This window comes from Humulus lupulus, chromosome 2, assembly GCF_963169125.1.
Source record: "Humulus lupulus chromosome 2, drHumLupu1.1, whole genome shotgun sequence".
NCBI lineage: Eukaryota > Viridiplantae > Streptophyta > Magnoliopsida > Rosales > Cannabaceae > Humulus > Humulus lupulus.
The window spans coordinates 126,660,717-126,674,686 of NC_084794.1; the positions used below are offsets into that span (position 1 = coordinate 126,660,717).

Here is a 13,970-nt window from a genome sequence, read left to right on the forward strand (position 1 = left end):
ATTCCTCCGCAAAATGCTACAGGAAAGCCTATAAGCAAGCCCCCTCCACCATTTCCTTAGCGCTTTCAAAAGCAGCAACAAGATAGTCAATTCCGAAGATTTTTAGATGTTTTGAAACAACTTCACATCAATATACCATTGGTGGAAGCTTTGGAGCAAATGCCCAACTATGTGAAGTTTTTGAAAGATATTTTAACTAAAAAGAGGAGGCTCGGTGAATTTGAAACAGTGGCGTTGACTGAAGGGTGTAGTGCTATATTGAAGAGTAAAATTCCTCCTAAATTGAAGGATCCAGGCAGCTTCACAATTCCTTGTTCTATTGGTGGTAGAGATGTTGGTATAGCACTTTGTGACTTGGGGGCTAGTATCAATTTGATGCCCATGTCAATTTTCAAGAAGTTGGGGATTGGAGAAGCAAGACCAACCACAGTCACTTTGCAATTAGCGGATCGTTCTATGGCACACCCGGAAGGAAAAATTGAAGATGTAGTTGTGCAAGTTGATAAATTCATCTTTCCGGCTGATTTCATCATCCTTGATTATGAAGCAGATAGAGATGTTCCTATTATCTTGGGTAGGCCATTTCTATCTACCGGGAGGACCTTGATTGATGTACAAAAATGGGAGCTTACTATGAGGGTGAATGACCAACAAGTGACTTTCAACGTGTTCAATGCTATGAAGTTTCCAGAAGAGGTTGAGGAAAGTTCTAGGCTAAGTGTAATTGAGTCTATTGTTGCTGAAAAATTCCATAAGGAAGCTTGTAAAGATGGAGTGGGGGTGAGGTCACTTGAAGAGCTTGAAAACTTAAGTGAAGAGGAAGAAAGCCAAGTTACATGGGTAGAGTCAAAGCAGCCCTTTGCTAAATTCAGGAGGCCTTTTGAGTCATTGAACTTGTTGGAAGGGAATTTTAAGCCTCCTAAGCCTTCTATTCAAGAGCCACCAAAATTAGAGTTGAAGCCTTTGCCTATTCACTTGAAGTATGCTTATTTAAGAGATAATGAGACCTTGCCTGTGATTATTTCAGCCATGTTAGGAGCTGAAAAAGAGAGTTTGTTGCTGGCTGTTTTGAAGAAATACACAAGGGCCATTGGTTGGACTATGGCGGATATCAAGGGGATAAGTCCCTCATTTTGTATGCATAAAATTCTGTTGGAGGATTGCTGTAATAATTCTGTTGAGCAGCAGGGAAGGCTTAATCCTATCATGAAGGAAGTGGTTAGAAAAGAGATAATTAAGTGGCTTGATTATGGAATTGTTTAGCCAATTTCAGATAGTTCTTGGGTAAGCCCAATTCAGTGTGTTCCTAAAAAAGGTGGAGTCACGGTGGTGGCTAATGAAAATAATCAGTTGATTCCCACAAGACAAGTGACGGGGTGGCGTGTTTGTATGGACTATCAGAAGTTAAATAAGGCTACTCGTAAAGACCACTTCCTGCTGCCATTCATTGACCAAATGCTTGATCGGTTGGCGGGAAAGGAGTTTTATTGTTTCCTCGATGGGTATTCAGGCTATAATCAGATTTCCATCGCCCCAGAAGACCAAGAGAAGACTACCTTTACTTGTCCTTATGGCACCTTTGCCTTTAGAAGGATGCCTTTTGGGCTATGCAACGCCCCCGCCACTTTCCAACGTTGTATGATGGCAATATTTTCAGATATGGTGGAGAAGTCTCTTGAAGTCTTCATGGATGATTTTTTAGTATTTGGGGAGTCTTTTGACACTTGTTTGGCTAACTTGGAGCAAGTCTTGGCTATATGTGAAGAAACAAACTTGGTACTCAATTGGGAAAAATGCCATTTCATGGTTCAAGAAGGCATTGTGTTGGGCCATAGAATTTCTAACAAGGGCATAGAAGTGGATAGAGCAAAGGTGGAAGTTATAGAAAAATTGTCACCACCTACTACAGTCAAGGGGTTTAGAAGCTTTTTGGGGCATGCGGGCTTCTATAGGAGGTTTATAAAGGATTTTTCAAAGATTTCTAAGCCCCTTTGTTCCTTACTTGAGAAAAATCGAGCATTTGAGTTCACCAAGGAGTGTCAAGAAGCATTTATGACTTTAAAAAAGGCTTTTATCACCGTACCCATCATTATAGCTCCGGATTGGTCTCTCCCCTTGGAATTGATGTGCGATGCTAGTGATTCTGCTGTGGGTGTTGTACTTGGGCAGCGAAAAGAGAAGGTTTTTCATTCCATTTACTATGCAAGCAAGACATTAGCCGATGCCCAATTGAACTATACTACCACCGAGAAAGAGCTTTTGGCAGTGGTGTTTTCTTTTGACAAGTTTAGAGCTTATCTTGTGGGGACTAAAGTGGTGGTTTATATAGACCATTCAGCGATCAAGTATCTAATTGCCAAAAAGGATGCTAAGCCACGACTTATTTGATGGGTGTTGCTTCTTCAAGAATTTGACTTGGAAATTCGGGATAGAAAAGGAACGGAGAACCAAGTTGCTGACCACTTATCTAGACTTGAAGATGGAAGTGAAAAGCAAAGTGAAGGGCCTATTAAAGAGACATTCCCCGATTGGAAATTGTTGGTTGTGAACCAAACCACTACTCCATGGTACGCTGATTTTGTCAACTATTTGGTGAGTGGTTTGCAGCCACCTGATTTGAATAGGCAGCAACTCAAGAAGTTCTTTCAAGAGGTGAGATTCTATTATTGGGATGAGCTCTATCTGTACAAGCAGTGTTCAGATCGAATCATGAGGCATTGTGTGCCTGAGGATGAAGTTTCTAGCATACTAGAGCATTGTCATTCAGATCCTTATGGTGGACATTTTGGTGGGCAAAGAACAGCCGCTAAGGTTTTTCAATCGGGGTACTATTGGCCCTCTATCTTCAAGGATGCTCATGAATTTGCTAAGAGATGTGACTGCTGTCAGCGTGTTTGAAATATTTCAGCAAGGAGTGAAATGCCTTTGAATAACATCCTTGAAGTGGAATTGTTCGATGTTTGGGGAATCGACTTCATGGGGCCATTTCCACCATCATTTGGAAATTTGTATATCTTGGTGGCTGTTAACTATGTCTCTAAGTGGGTTGAAGCAGTGGCAAGTCCTACTGATGATTCTAAGGTGGTCATGAAATTCCTACATAAGCATGTGTTCACCCGCTTTGGCACTCCAAGGGAGCTTATAAGTGATGAAGGCACCCACTTTGTGAACAAGATTTTGGCAGCTTTGTTAGCCAAATATAGTGTGAAGCATAAGATTGCCACAGCCTACCACCCCCAAACCAATGGTCAAGGGGAAATATCCAATAGGGAGATCAAGGGAATCCTAGAGAAAGTGGTGAATCCTAGTAGAAAGGATTGGTCTCAGCGATTGGATGATGCTCTTTGGGCCTATCGAACGGCTTTCAAAACCCCTTTGGGAATGTCACCGTATCGTTTGGTTTTTGGGAAAGCTTGCCATTTGCCCATTGAGTTGGAGCATAAGGCATATTGGGCAACTAAGAAGCTCAATATGGATCTCCAAGCTGCTGGAGAAGCTCAAAATTTATAGTTAAATGAGCTGGAAGAGATGAGGTTGTTCTCCTATGAAAATGCTAAGTTGTACAAGGAGAAAACTAAGAGGTGGCATGATCAGAAAATTCACGCTCGGGTCTTTGAGAAGGGGCAGAAAGTATTGCTCTTCAACTCGCGCTTGAAGTTATTTCCTGGCAAGTTAAAGTCCCGCTGGTCTGGCCCATTCACAGTGGTGCAAGTTTATCCCTTTGGAGTAGTTGAAGTTCGCGAAGATCAATCCGGAAGGGAGTTTAAAGTGAATGGGCAGCGGCTGAAACATTATTGGAGAGGTGAGGTCAACTGCGAGAAGACCTCCATCACTTTGGAGGATCCTTAAAGCTGGGTTGTTTTGGGTTGTCAAGTGATTCAGGCACTAATTTAAAGACAACCCAAAAAGAAGCAAGTGTAGAATAATAGTGTTTATAGAAAAAAAAAAAAGAGAAAAAGAAGAGAGAAAAAAAAATATATATACATACATATGAGTGTTTTCAATTATTTTAATTTTAATTTTAATTTTTTGTAATGTTAATTCCATTTTATTGTGATGTTTTGGAGTGGTTTTAGGTGTATTTTGGTGTTTCAGGTATTGAGAAATCAAGAAACAGGGTGTTTTGAAAGTCATGTTGGAGTCTGAAGGTTTTGCGAGGGTTTTGCTTCAGCAATATGTACGCAAAAATATCCGAAAAAAAGAGAGTTACATCAAATTTGGGTGGCTGAAGCAAATCTTGGGCAAAATGTTAGCAATCTGGGCAGAGAAAATTCCTGGGTCGTGGTTTCATTCAGAGGCATATATATAATACTATATTAATATAAAAAAAATATAAACATATATATAAAAATAATAATAATAATCATAAGAAATAAATAAATAATACTATATTTAATATTATTTATTCATATTTTACTATATATATATATACTTATATGCATATATGGAAATATGTAATTAAAAATATAAATATATATATATATGTCTATACCCCAAATACCCTAATACCCATTGTCATCTTCCCCATATTCATCTCCCACCACCCGTTCATCCCCATTTCTGCCCAGCAAAACAGTCATAACTCTTCACCCAGCCGCGCAGTCAAGAACCCAGCCGCCCCTCACGAACCGAGCAAGCCACGACCTAGTCCAGGCGAGCCCCTGCCCTTTGTGCGCCTCAGCAGAGAAGCCCCTGCCGCTGACCTCTACCACCCAGCTAAGAAGCACGCTGATCCCAGCACTCGGCCACCCAGGCGCGCCACTCCAGTCCAGGCGCAAGGAACCAGCACCCCTTCGGCACCCCAGACGAGACCCCACAGCCAGACGCATCTTTGTTAGCGTGCCTCCTTGACTCATGAGTCAGTGTTGTTGCCCTCCTGCCCTTTGCGTGTCCCATCCGAGAGAAGCTCCTCACCAGCCACGCAATATCCGATTGCACCCACACTCTCGGAACCTAGGCACCAAGCTCCTCACTAGCCAAATATTTGGGGTACTAATTCTTTGTTCTAATATACTCTTGTGACTATTGCTGGGCATTGGACTTCTCTGCTAGTGTGTTCTTTTGGGGGTCAGCTATTGGATTATTGGTTGACAGTGTTTATTCTACTGCTTTGTTGCTGTGTTGTGCTGTACCACTCTCTTTACTGATAAGCAGGATATTGATTTGTTGGGTGCTCCTTTTGTTGTGTGATAGCCTTGTAAATTAGCTGCTGTCTTTTTGCCCATCATGACCATTAAAACATGAGCACAGAGAAAGAATCCCAACACTACCCCACCATCCCCTGTCCCACCAAAAGATAAACCAAAATCTACACCAACCTCTATCCCACAACCAACCAAAACAACCAAAAAGACATCCAAAACCACCACTGCCCCACCAAAGACCCCACAAATTCCCACTGCCCCACTCCTACTGCCTACCCCAGCAGCTATAAATACTCCTACCCAGGCCAAAACTACCCCACTCGCCACCAAACCAAAACCACCCCGACTCAAATCCAAAAGACCAGCCCCACCAGCATCAACTGCACCCCAACCAAAGCAACAAAAGACTGCCACTACCACAAACACTGCCCTAGCCTACACACACAGTTGTCCCACCTCCTAAAACCAAGAAAACAACTACCCCTTCAGGTCCTGCCAGAAAACTTACTTCTGCTCAAGCCAAGGCCAGAGATGAGTCTGTCAAGACAAAGAAATTGTTTCCACAAAGAGGATTTTTGCCTACCACTATTGAGGTGCCTGCTTTTATCAATACTGTCATTGAGCAACACAATTAGGAGCTTTTTTGTCACAAACCAGAGTATGACATTAATCCATTGGTCAGAGAATTTTGTGCCAACCTAGCCTCCGCTGAGAATTCTGAAGTGTTGGTTCGTGGCAAGGTTGTCTCTTTTGCTGGTGAGGCTATTAATGACCTTTTTGGGTTAGCCAGCGTTGACTGCGCTGTTTATAATGAAATGATCTTGGCCCCTACCCCAGCTGACTTTGACAAGGCGCTGCAGCGTGTTGTAGCTCCCAGAACTCAATGGTGTATATCTTCTGGCGGTGTGCGCACTCTCTTGCACACCTCCATTTTGCCTGAAGCTGGAGTATGGTTAAGCTTTTTGAAGTGTCGATTGCTGCCCACAACGCATGACACCACGGTGTCCAAGGAGAGGGTGCTCCTGTTATATTGTATATTGGCTGGGCTAAGTATCAATGTAGGCCAATTAGTCTCGAGGCAGCTTGTTAGCTGTGCCAGGAAGAAGAAATGGAAGCTGTTCTTTCCCTCACTCATCACACAGCTATGCATTAGAGCTGGGGTGCCTTTTTCTTCCACAGAGGATCTACTTTTCGAGCGCTGGGAAATTGATTTCACTCTCATTGGGCAGACTCGTGAACCTGCCTCAGCCTCTGGGCCCTCCACCATGCCTCCCCCAATTCCACTCATTGACCTCATTGCCCAGCAGCATGAGATTCTTGGTCGGTTGGTGTCTATGGAAGCTCAACAACATGCTTACTGGAAGTATGCTAAGCAGAGGGATGCAACCCTCATCAAGTCCCTCCAGCGAAACTTCCACAAACCAACCACTGCATTTCCAGTCTTCCCCAGCTCCATCTTGGAGGCGTGGACCGCGCTGGTTGTGCATGATGGCCCTAGTCCTTCGGATGCTGATTCCGAGGACTAGGAGGAGGGAGCTTATTTAACCCACTTTTGATTTGTAATTATTATTATTATTCTGTAATTAATTCCTGTCTTGAACTCTCTTGTTGTCTACCTTTATTACCTATTGTTTTGTCTTGCTTCTGTGTGCTTTGTTGCTTGTTATGTTCCTGTCTTGTTATTTAGTTAATCTTGTAGCGATACTCTTTGCTTTTGTTCATCTGTAACTAGGGGGCTCCATGACGATTTCTTTAATCAATCTAAGTTGAAGCTGACTGTCTTTCTTTTTTGAGTTTTCAACTAAATTCTTTGGATGTGAATGTTGCTAGCCATTGATTGATGCAAATGTTTCTCTTTTTAGTTTGTGCATAGTTTGATTAAGCATTTTTTAAGCCTGAGATAGAGCTAGTTTCTTGTGAGAGCTTAAGTTTCTAAAATTATTTAGTGATTTTCCTTGAGGCGAAATCCTAGACAACACCACACCGATGACATGATTTAGGCCATCTTTGGACCGTTTGAGCCTTTGATGCCTACCTTGTATGCATTTTCCTCACTAGTCACCCCATTGAGCTTAAGTGTCATTTTTCCTTTCTTAGCCACTCATTAGCCTACCTTTTTTATATATAATCATCTATTTTCACCACACCCTTTTAGCACCTTGATCTTTATAGGATTTATTTGTTATGCATTTTGGGGGGTTTTGTGAGTAAGTGGATGAGAAAATTGGGTGAGTGTTTTCCTTTTCTCCTTTTGCTTGTTTTCACCATTGGGGACAATGTTGATTTTAAGTTTTTTTTTTTTTGGGGGGGGGGGGGGGAGAGTGTGTTCTCAATTTTCTTGTACTCTTGCCATTTAGTTGTTGTTTTCATAAAAAAATAATAATAGAGAGAATCCAAAAAAATAAAATAAAATTAAGAGTACATTCCCTTGCATCAAAGCATCTAAAAAAAAAAGAAAAAAAAGAAGAAAAAATCAGAAAAGAAAAAAAAAAGTATGTATATTTGCAAATAAGTTTGGGGGTGTACTTTTCAAATAAAGAAAAAGTTGTTTTAGTTTTGTCTTTGTATGTTAGTAATAAATGCTAGTGGCAAGATTTATATTGTGTTGAGGGGTTTTCTTTGGGGGAAATTAATGTGTGCATTTATGTATTTAGGTCCTAGAAAGATTGAGGTGTTTAGGGTGATTTGAGCCAAAAATTTATCTCTCTTATCCTACCTTTACCCTAGCCTATCATTACAAGCTTGTTAAAGTCCTATTGATCTTTGGTGTGGTGTTTGTCTACATTAGTAGAGAGGGAATCACTAAGTAACTTATGGAGACACTAGTTAAGCTTGAGGACCAAGGTCTAGCTTGATTTTTAGTAATTGAAATTGTTTAGGAAAAGCTATGCATGCACTAAAGGGTGAAACACTTGATTCATATTTTTGGCAGCAACATTCATGCTTGAAGAATTTGGCTTAAAGCTTGTGAAAGATTGAAATTCAGCTTCTCTTTTTCAAAAAATAAAATTTCCCGAGAGCCTTCCCCTTTTTACCATTGGCATAGCAAAGTTTGTCCATTGTTGTGGTGTTTTGTCTTTGTGTTTTCTTGTCTTTTGTTGTTTAGTTTGTGTCTTTTGTTAGTTGTTTTTGTTTTGTTTTTAGGGTCATCACTCGAGGACGAGTAATGTTGTAAGTTTGGGGGTGTGATAACTCTTGAATAAAGAGTTATTTTATGTGCTTTTGAGCTTATAATTGTGAAAAAATCATGGGTGATGTTAGTTTATTTTTAGTTTTTTGTAGCTAACCTTGATGTTTTCATTATCTTAATTAAGTGTAATTATCTTTTAGTTTTTAATAGCTATTGGGTTAAAGATAATGATTTCATGGATAAATGTTTGCACAAAGGAATGAGCTAACATATGAATCTATTGTGATGAAATTTTGTGTTGATGGCTGAATATTCAGGTTTGCTGCAGCAAACCTGAAGCATTTTGATCAGGCATATTTTGGAGCACATGGTACGTGTGGCAGTCAAAGGGTGAGCTGACATTTTGGCTGAGGTGGAAAGGGCAGAAAGACTATTCAGCATGTTGGAGAAAAGGACAAAAATGAGAGGAAATGAGGACTTCATGCTTTGGGAGAAAAAGGGGCATTATGGTACTTTTGGAGAGAGAAGGGAAAAACCTAATATACAAAAAAGAAGGCTTCAGCCGTAACAAGTACCTAGCAACCATTTTTGGCAAAGAAAAACCAGAAAAAAATAGAGGAGAAAAGCTGAGAAGACCAACAAGGAAGAAGGAGAACAAGCATAGAAAGCTCAAGCATCATTTTAGATTTGTTCTTTCTTCTTTTCCTAAACTTTATTTTATTAATTTCTGAGTTGGATTCTAAATCTGAATATTATGGGATGTTTTGATTGTGAATTAATGTCTATGAACTCAGCCATGAACTAATTTTTAGGTGGCTTGAATTGTTGATGAACCCTATGTTATAGTCTATAAATTTCTTGCACTTTATTCTAGTAAAATCTCCTTTGTTCATTCAAGTGTGCTTACATTAATTTCTCGTTGTTGTTTGGCCAGCAATGGCAAGTTATTTAATTATGTTTAATGCTAGAAAGATTAAATGTAATGGGAAAAGCTTGGATGACACAAGTCATAAGCTAGGTTAGGTTATGGTAGTAAGTAACATAGGGATATGTTATTTGCCTTGTGTAACTTTGGAGAATTAAACTTTGATTTGCATTCTTAAATCTGATTTTGCATAGGAATATGTTTAATTAGGTGGAACAATTAATGTCATAAAATTTGGGAAAGTTCTATGAGTGTTTAAATGAATTCTTGTTAACCTGGGAGTTTTGCTAGAATATTGCTGCAGCAATCTGTCCGCAATTTGTTCAGGATGAATAATATAGGGGAATTCAATAATTCATGTCCATTTTGCAATCCATATATTTCTCTCAATTTTCTTGTTCAGTTCATTTTTAATTTCAATATTTCCATTTTATTTCAATATTTTGCTTAGCCTATAAACAACCCACTTGATTTTTAAATTTCTAAAATTGTTTTGCTTACTTTTTTAATTTGCAATCCCTGTGGAGATGATTTACTTATCATTATATTACTTGTGTGATTACGTGCACTTGCGTATTTAAAATCAATATTAAATTTATCACAACAGACGACCACAATGACACTGTACGAATTCTCAGGTGAAGGAACAACAGCCACAGGGAAGATCGGACTGGTGGTTATGGTAGGGGATGATACATGAACTATTACTAAAATACTCGAGTTCGTTGTAATTGATTGTTCGACTGTGTATAAAGCGATTTTGGGACCCGCGTTGATGGTTTTTGAGGCCATCACCTCGATCCGACACCTGGCGATGAAGTTTCCCTCAACTTCAGGTATATGCACCGTAAGAGGAGACCAACTTGCTGCCAGAGAATGCTACAACATTACCATGAAGGGAAATCACTACACTGGCAATAGGAAATGGTCATAATCGAGGGAGGAGAGGAGTCCCGGGTAAGGGAAGTTACCCATGGGATGGAAGAACCTCAAGAAGAAGATAACGAGGTCACCCAATAGGACGACATTGATCCGCGATTAGGTGAGGGTAGGTTTGAGCTCCAAGCTATGAAGGAGCTCGAGAAAATCAATATCGACCTAGAAACACCTTCAAGAGTTGTAAAAGCTGGGAAAAATCTTTGAGTTGAAAAGAAGAAGGAGCTGGTCGAATTCTTGAGAAAGAACGTAGACGTGTTCGCCTGGTTGCATGAAGATATGGTTGAAATAAGTCCGAGTGTAATAATGCATACTTTGAACTTGGACAAGAATGTGCCTGCAAATTCCCAAAAATGACGGCTTTTGGGGAGAGAACGGTCAGAAGGTTTAAAAGAAGAAGTAGCTCGCCTACTTAAATGCGAATTTATCAGGGAAGCAAAATATCCGACCTAGGTTGCTAACCCTGTTCTGGTCCCGAAGTCAAATGGGAAGTGGAGAAATTACATTGACTTCTCCGATCTCAACAAAGCCTGTCCTAAGGACTGTTTCCCATTACCTAGAATTGATCAGTTGGTAGATGCAACAACCGCTCACAAGCTCATGTCTTTCATGGACTCATATTCTGGATATAACCAGATCGCAATGAACCCTGCAAGCCAAGAGCATACCAGATTCATGACTGAACATAATGTATACTGCTACAAAGTTATGCCATTCGGGCTAATGAATGCCGGTGCAACATACCAACGATTAGTCAACAAAATATTCGTTAACCAAATCGGGAAAAACATGGAGCTGTATGTCGATGATATGCTTGTTACATCAAAGACTACCAGACCATGTGTTCGTCTGGAAGAGTGTTTTGCCGTACTAAGGAGGTATGACATGAAGTTAAATCCTCAGAAGTGCACTTTTGGAGTCTCGTCAGGAAAGTTTCTGGGGTTTATAGTCAACACAAGGGGGATAGAGGCGAATCCAAAGAAAATCAAATCGTTATTGGATATGCCTTTGCCTAGGTCGTGTAAGGGCGTATAGATTTTAACTGGAAAAGTGGCAGCCCAAAACAACTTCGTTTCAAAATCCATTGACAAGTGTATACCATTTTACAACTTGCTCAGAGGAAACAAAAAGTTCGAGTGGATCAAAGAATACGAACAGGTGTTTCACGATCTGAAAGCTCACCTGGCTGAACCCCCCGTGCTATCAAAACCAGTATTTGGAGAATGTTTGCTCCTATATCTGGTTGTGATGAAAAATGTGGTCAACGCTGTGTTAGTTTGAGAGGAGAATCAAGCGCAGAAACCAGTGTAATACATAAGTAAAAGACTTCTTGAAACTGAGTCTCGATATCTATTAATAGAAAAGCTTGCGTTTTGCCTTATTTTGGCTTCAAGAAAGCTTAGACCGTACTTTCAGTCCCACACCATCCACGTCTTAACTGATCAACCTTTAAGGCAGGTCTTGCAAAAACCTAAAACATCGAGACATCTACTAAAGTGGGCCATCGAACTCAGCCAGTTTGAGATACTGTACATGCCACACAAAATGATCAAAAGTCAAGCCATCGCTGACTTCGTAGCCGAATGCACAGGTTTTTAGGATGAGCCGATAAGAGAACCGGTGCAAGAGTTGTGGAAAATCTTCGTTGATGGATCCTCTAACGAGAATGGGTCGGGAGCTAGGATAATTCTGATCTCAATTGAGGGGCATCGATTCCATACTGCTCTTAGGTTTAGATTTGAAGCATCCAACAACGAAGCCCTATTGGCAGAAATAAGGGTGGCGAAAGAACTAAAAGCAATGGCGATCCAATGTTATAGTGATTCCCAGCTCGTGGTTAATCAAATATTGGGGTAGTATTAAGCTCGCGATATCAAAATGGTGGCTTACTTGGCAAAGGTTAATGGCGAGTTGTTTGAATTCGAGTTCGGCTCCGTTGAACAAGTACCTCGCGAACAAAATTTTAATGCTGATTCTTTGGCTCGACTTGCTACGACCAAAGAGGCGGATACATTGAACATAGTTCCGGTGGAGTTCTTGGGAAAACTGAGCATAATAGCAGAATCAATTAAGGTTGGAATGATTGACATAAAACTGACCTGGATGACCCCCATAGTGGAGTACCTAACAACTGGTAAGTTACCTAACGATCGAAAGGGCGCAAGAAAGTTGCTATATCAAGCTCTGCAGTATGTTATTATAATATCCACTTTTACTAGTAAGGGTGTAACGACCCAAATTCGCTAATAAGGCTTAAGGGCCTTGATTAGCATGCCTGGAGGGCATAATGGGATTTATGTGTGATTCTTTGAGATAAATGCATGGTTATGATTTAAAGCATGTTATATGACTAATTGAACATTGAGGCGCATGACTATGTGGTTAGTATGCATGTGTAGGTGAAATGATATGCATGTGGACCCCGTTTGCATGATAGGGGTAAACTGGTAATTTTAGCCCGCTGAGGGCATATATGTGATAATTGTATTCTGTGAATTGTACCACGTGAGTGTGGTGTTATTGTTGTGATGCACGTGCCGAGACGGTCCTAGAGAGCTAGTCAACTTAAGAGTCACAACGAGAATTCTATACCCGGCTCGGGAGGAGCCTAGGGGTACTTTGGGAATTTTATGGCTAAGTTGAGAGTTAGCGGGTGATGGTTATTGAAGATTTAGTAACCTGGGTAACCGTTAGTTACTGCTGAGAGTAACAAGTTAGGTGAAAGAAATGGTAGAATTGCAATATAAGAGAAAGGACTAGAGTGCCCTTGAGGTGTAGTTAGCAAAGGGTTTTGATGAAGGGGTAAAATGGTCTTTTGGCTGGGAAATTGGTATATTGCAGCTGGGTATAAGGGGTACAGGGTTTGGGGACTTAGTCATTTGATGCTTTGAAATTTAAAGAGAAGACAAAGGAGAGGGAAAAGGCTAGGGCATGAAGAAGAAGAAGGGAGCTGAAAACTTGAGGACTTAGGGGATGAACCAAGGAAGCTTAAGGTTGGATTCTTCATTCAAGGTAAGGTTCTATGCAATTTTAAGATTTATTTCTGTTGTGGTTTAGGAATTTGATGCATGGCTTAAGCTTTTCAAGCTTTGGTTTATGTTTTTGGTTTATGGGTTTAGATTTCTTAAGTTGAGATTAAATGGGTGGATTTTGAGTATGATTGTGTTATTGAGTTGGGATATGATGTTTATGGGTTGATGTATGGTCTATTTGAAGTTTGGAATTTGGTTTTGGGGCTTAGGTAATTGTTGGGATGATTTGGAGGGGTTTAAGTTCGGGAAAAACGCAAGTGAAAACCCAGAAAATCTGGGTTCGCGTATGAGCGCCGCGGCCCTGTTCTTGGGCGCCGCGGTGCAAGGTTGCATCAGGAGGAGGTCAGGCTGCTGGGCGCCGCGGCCCTTGAAGGGAGTGCCGCGGCCCTAGGCCATTTTGGCAGCCCAAAAGTTGAGTTTTTAGGGCTTTTTCCCGGGGACTCGGGGGATGGTTCCGATACTTTGCTTTATGGATTTAGAGGTCCCGGGAGTGCGGGATTGGTCCCGGGAAGTGGTCTTGGACTTGGTTAGTATTGAAAAGTGTTTTATGTGTGTTGTGACTAGGCTATTGGTGAGGCTCGTGCTAGAGGACCGTGCTCGCGGCTTTAGTGCATCAGGAGGCTCGGAATACAGGTAAGAAAACTATAACACCCGTAGGATAGGGCGTGGGCCCATAGTGTGATTGCGGGGCTCGGCCCTATATTGCATGATGAGATGATTGCCGGGCATGGCCCTATATTGCATTACATGTTAGGGTGTAGACTTACATGTATTGATAATTGTATGAATGTTGTTTGATTTAT

General features: G+C 40.9%; 1 protein-coding gene across 1 annotated transcript; it reads left to right on the plus strand.

Annotated features, from left to right (window-relative positions):
• Positions 1-159: 159 nt before the first annotated feature.
• Positions 160-1,263, plus strand: LOC133814707 (uncharacterized). The gene has a single exon (XM_062247635.1). The coding sequence runs from the start codon at positions 160-162 to the stop codon at positions 1,261-1,263; it is 1,104 nt and encodes a 367-aa protein (XP_062103619.1).
• The last annotated feature ends 12,707 nt before the right edge of the window (positions 1,264-13,970 follow it).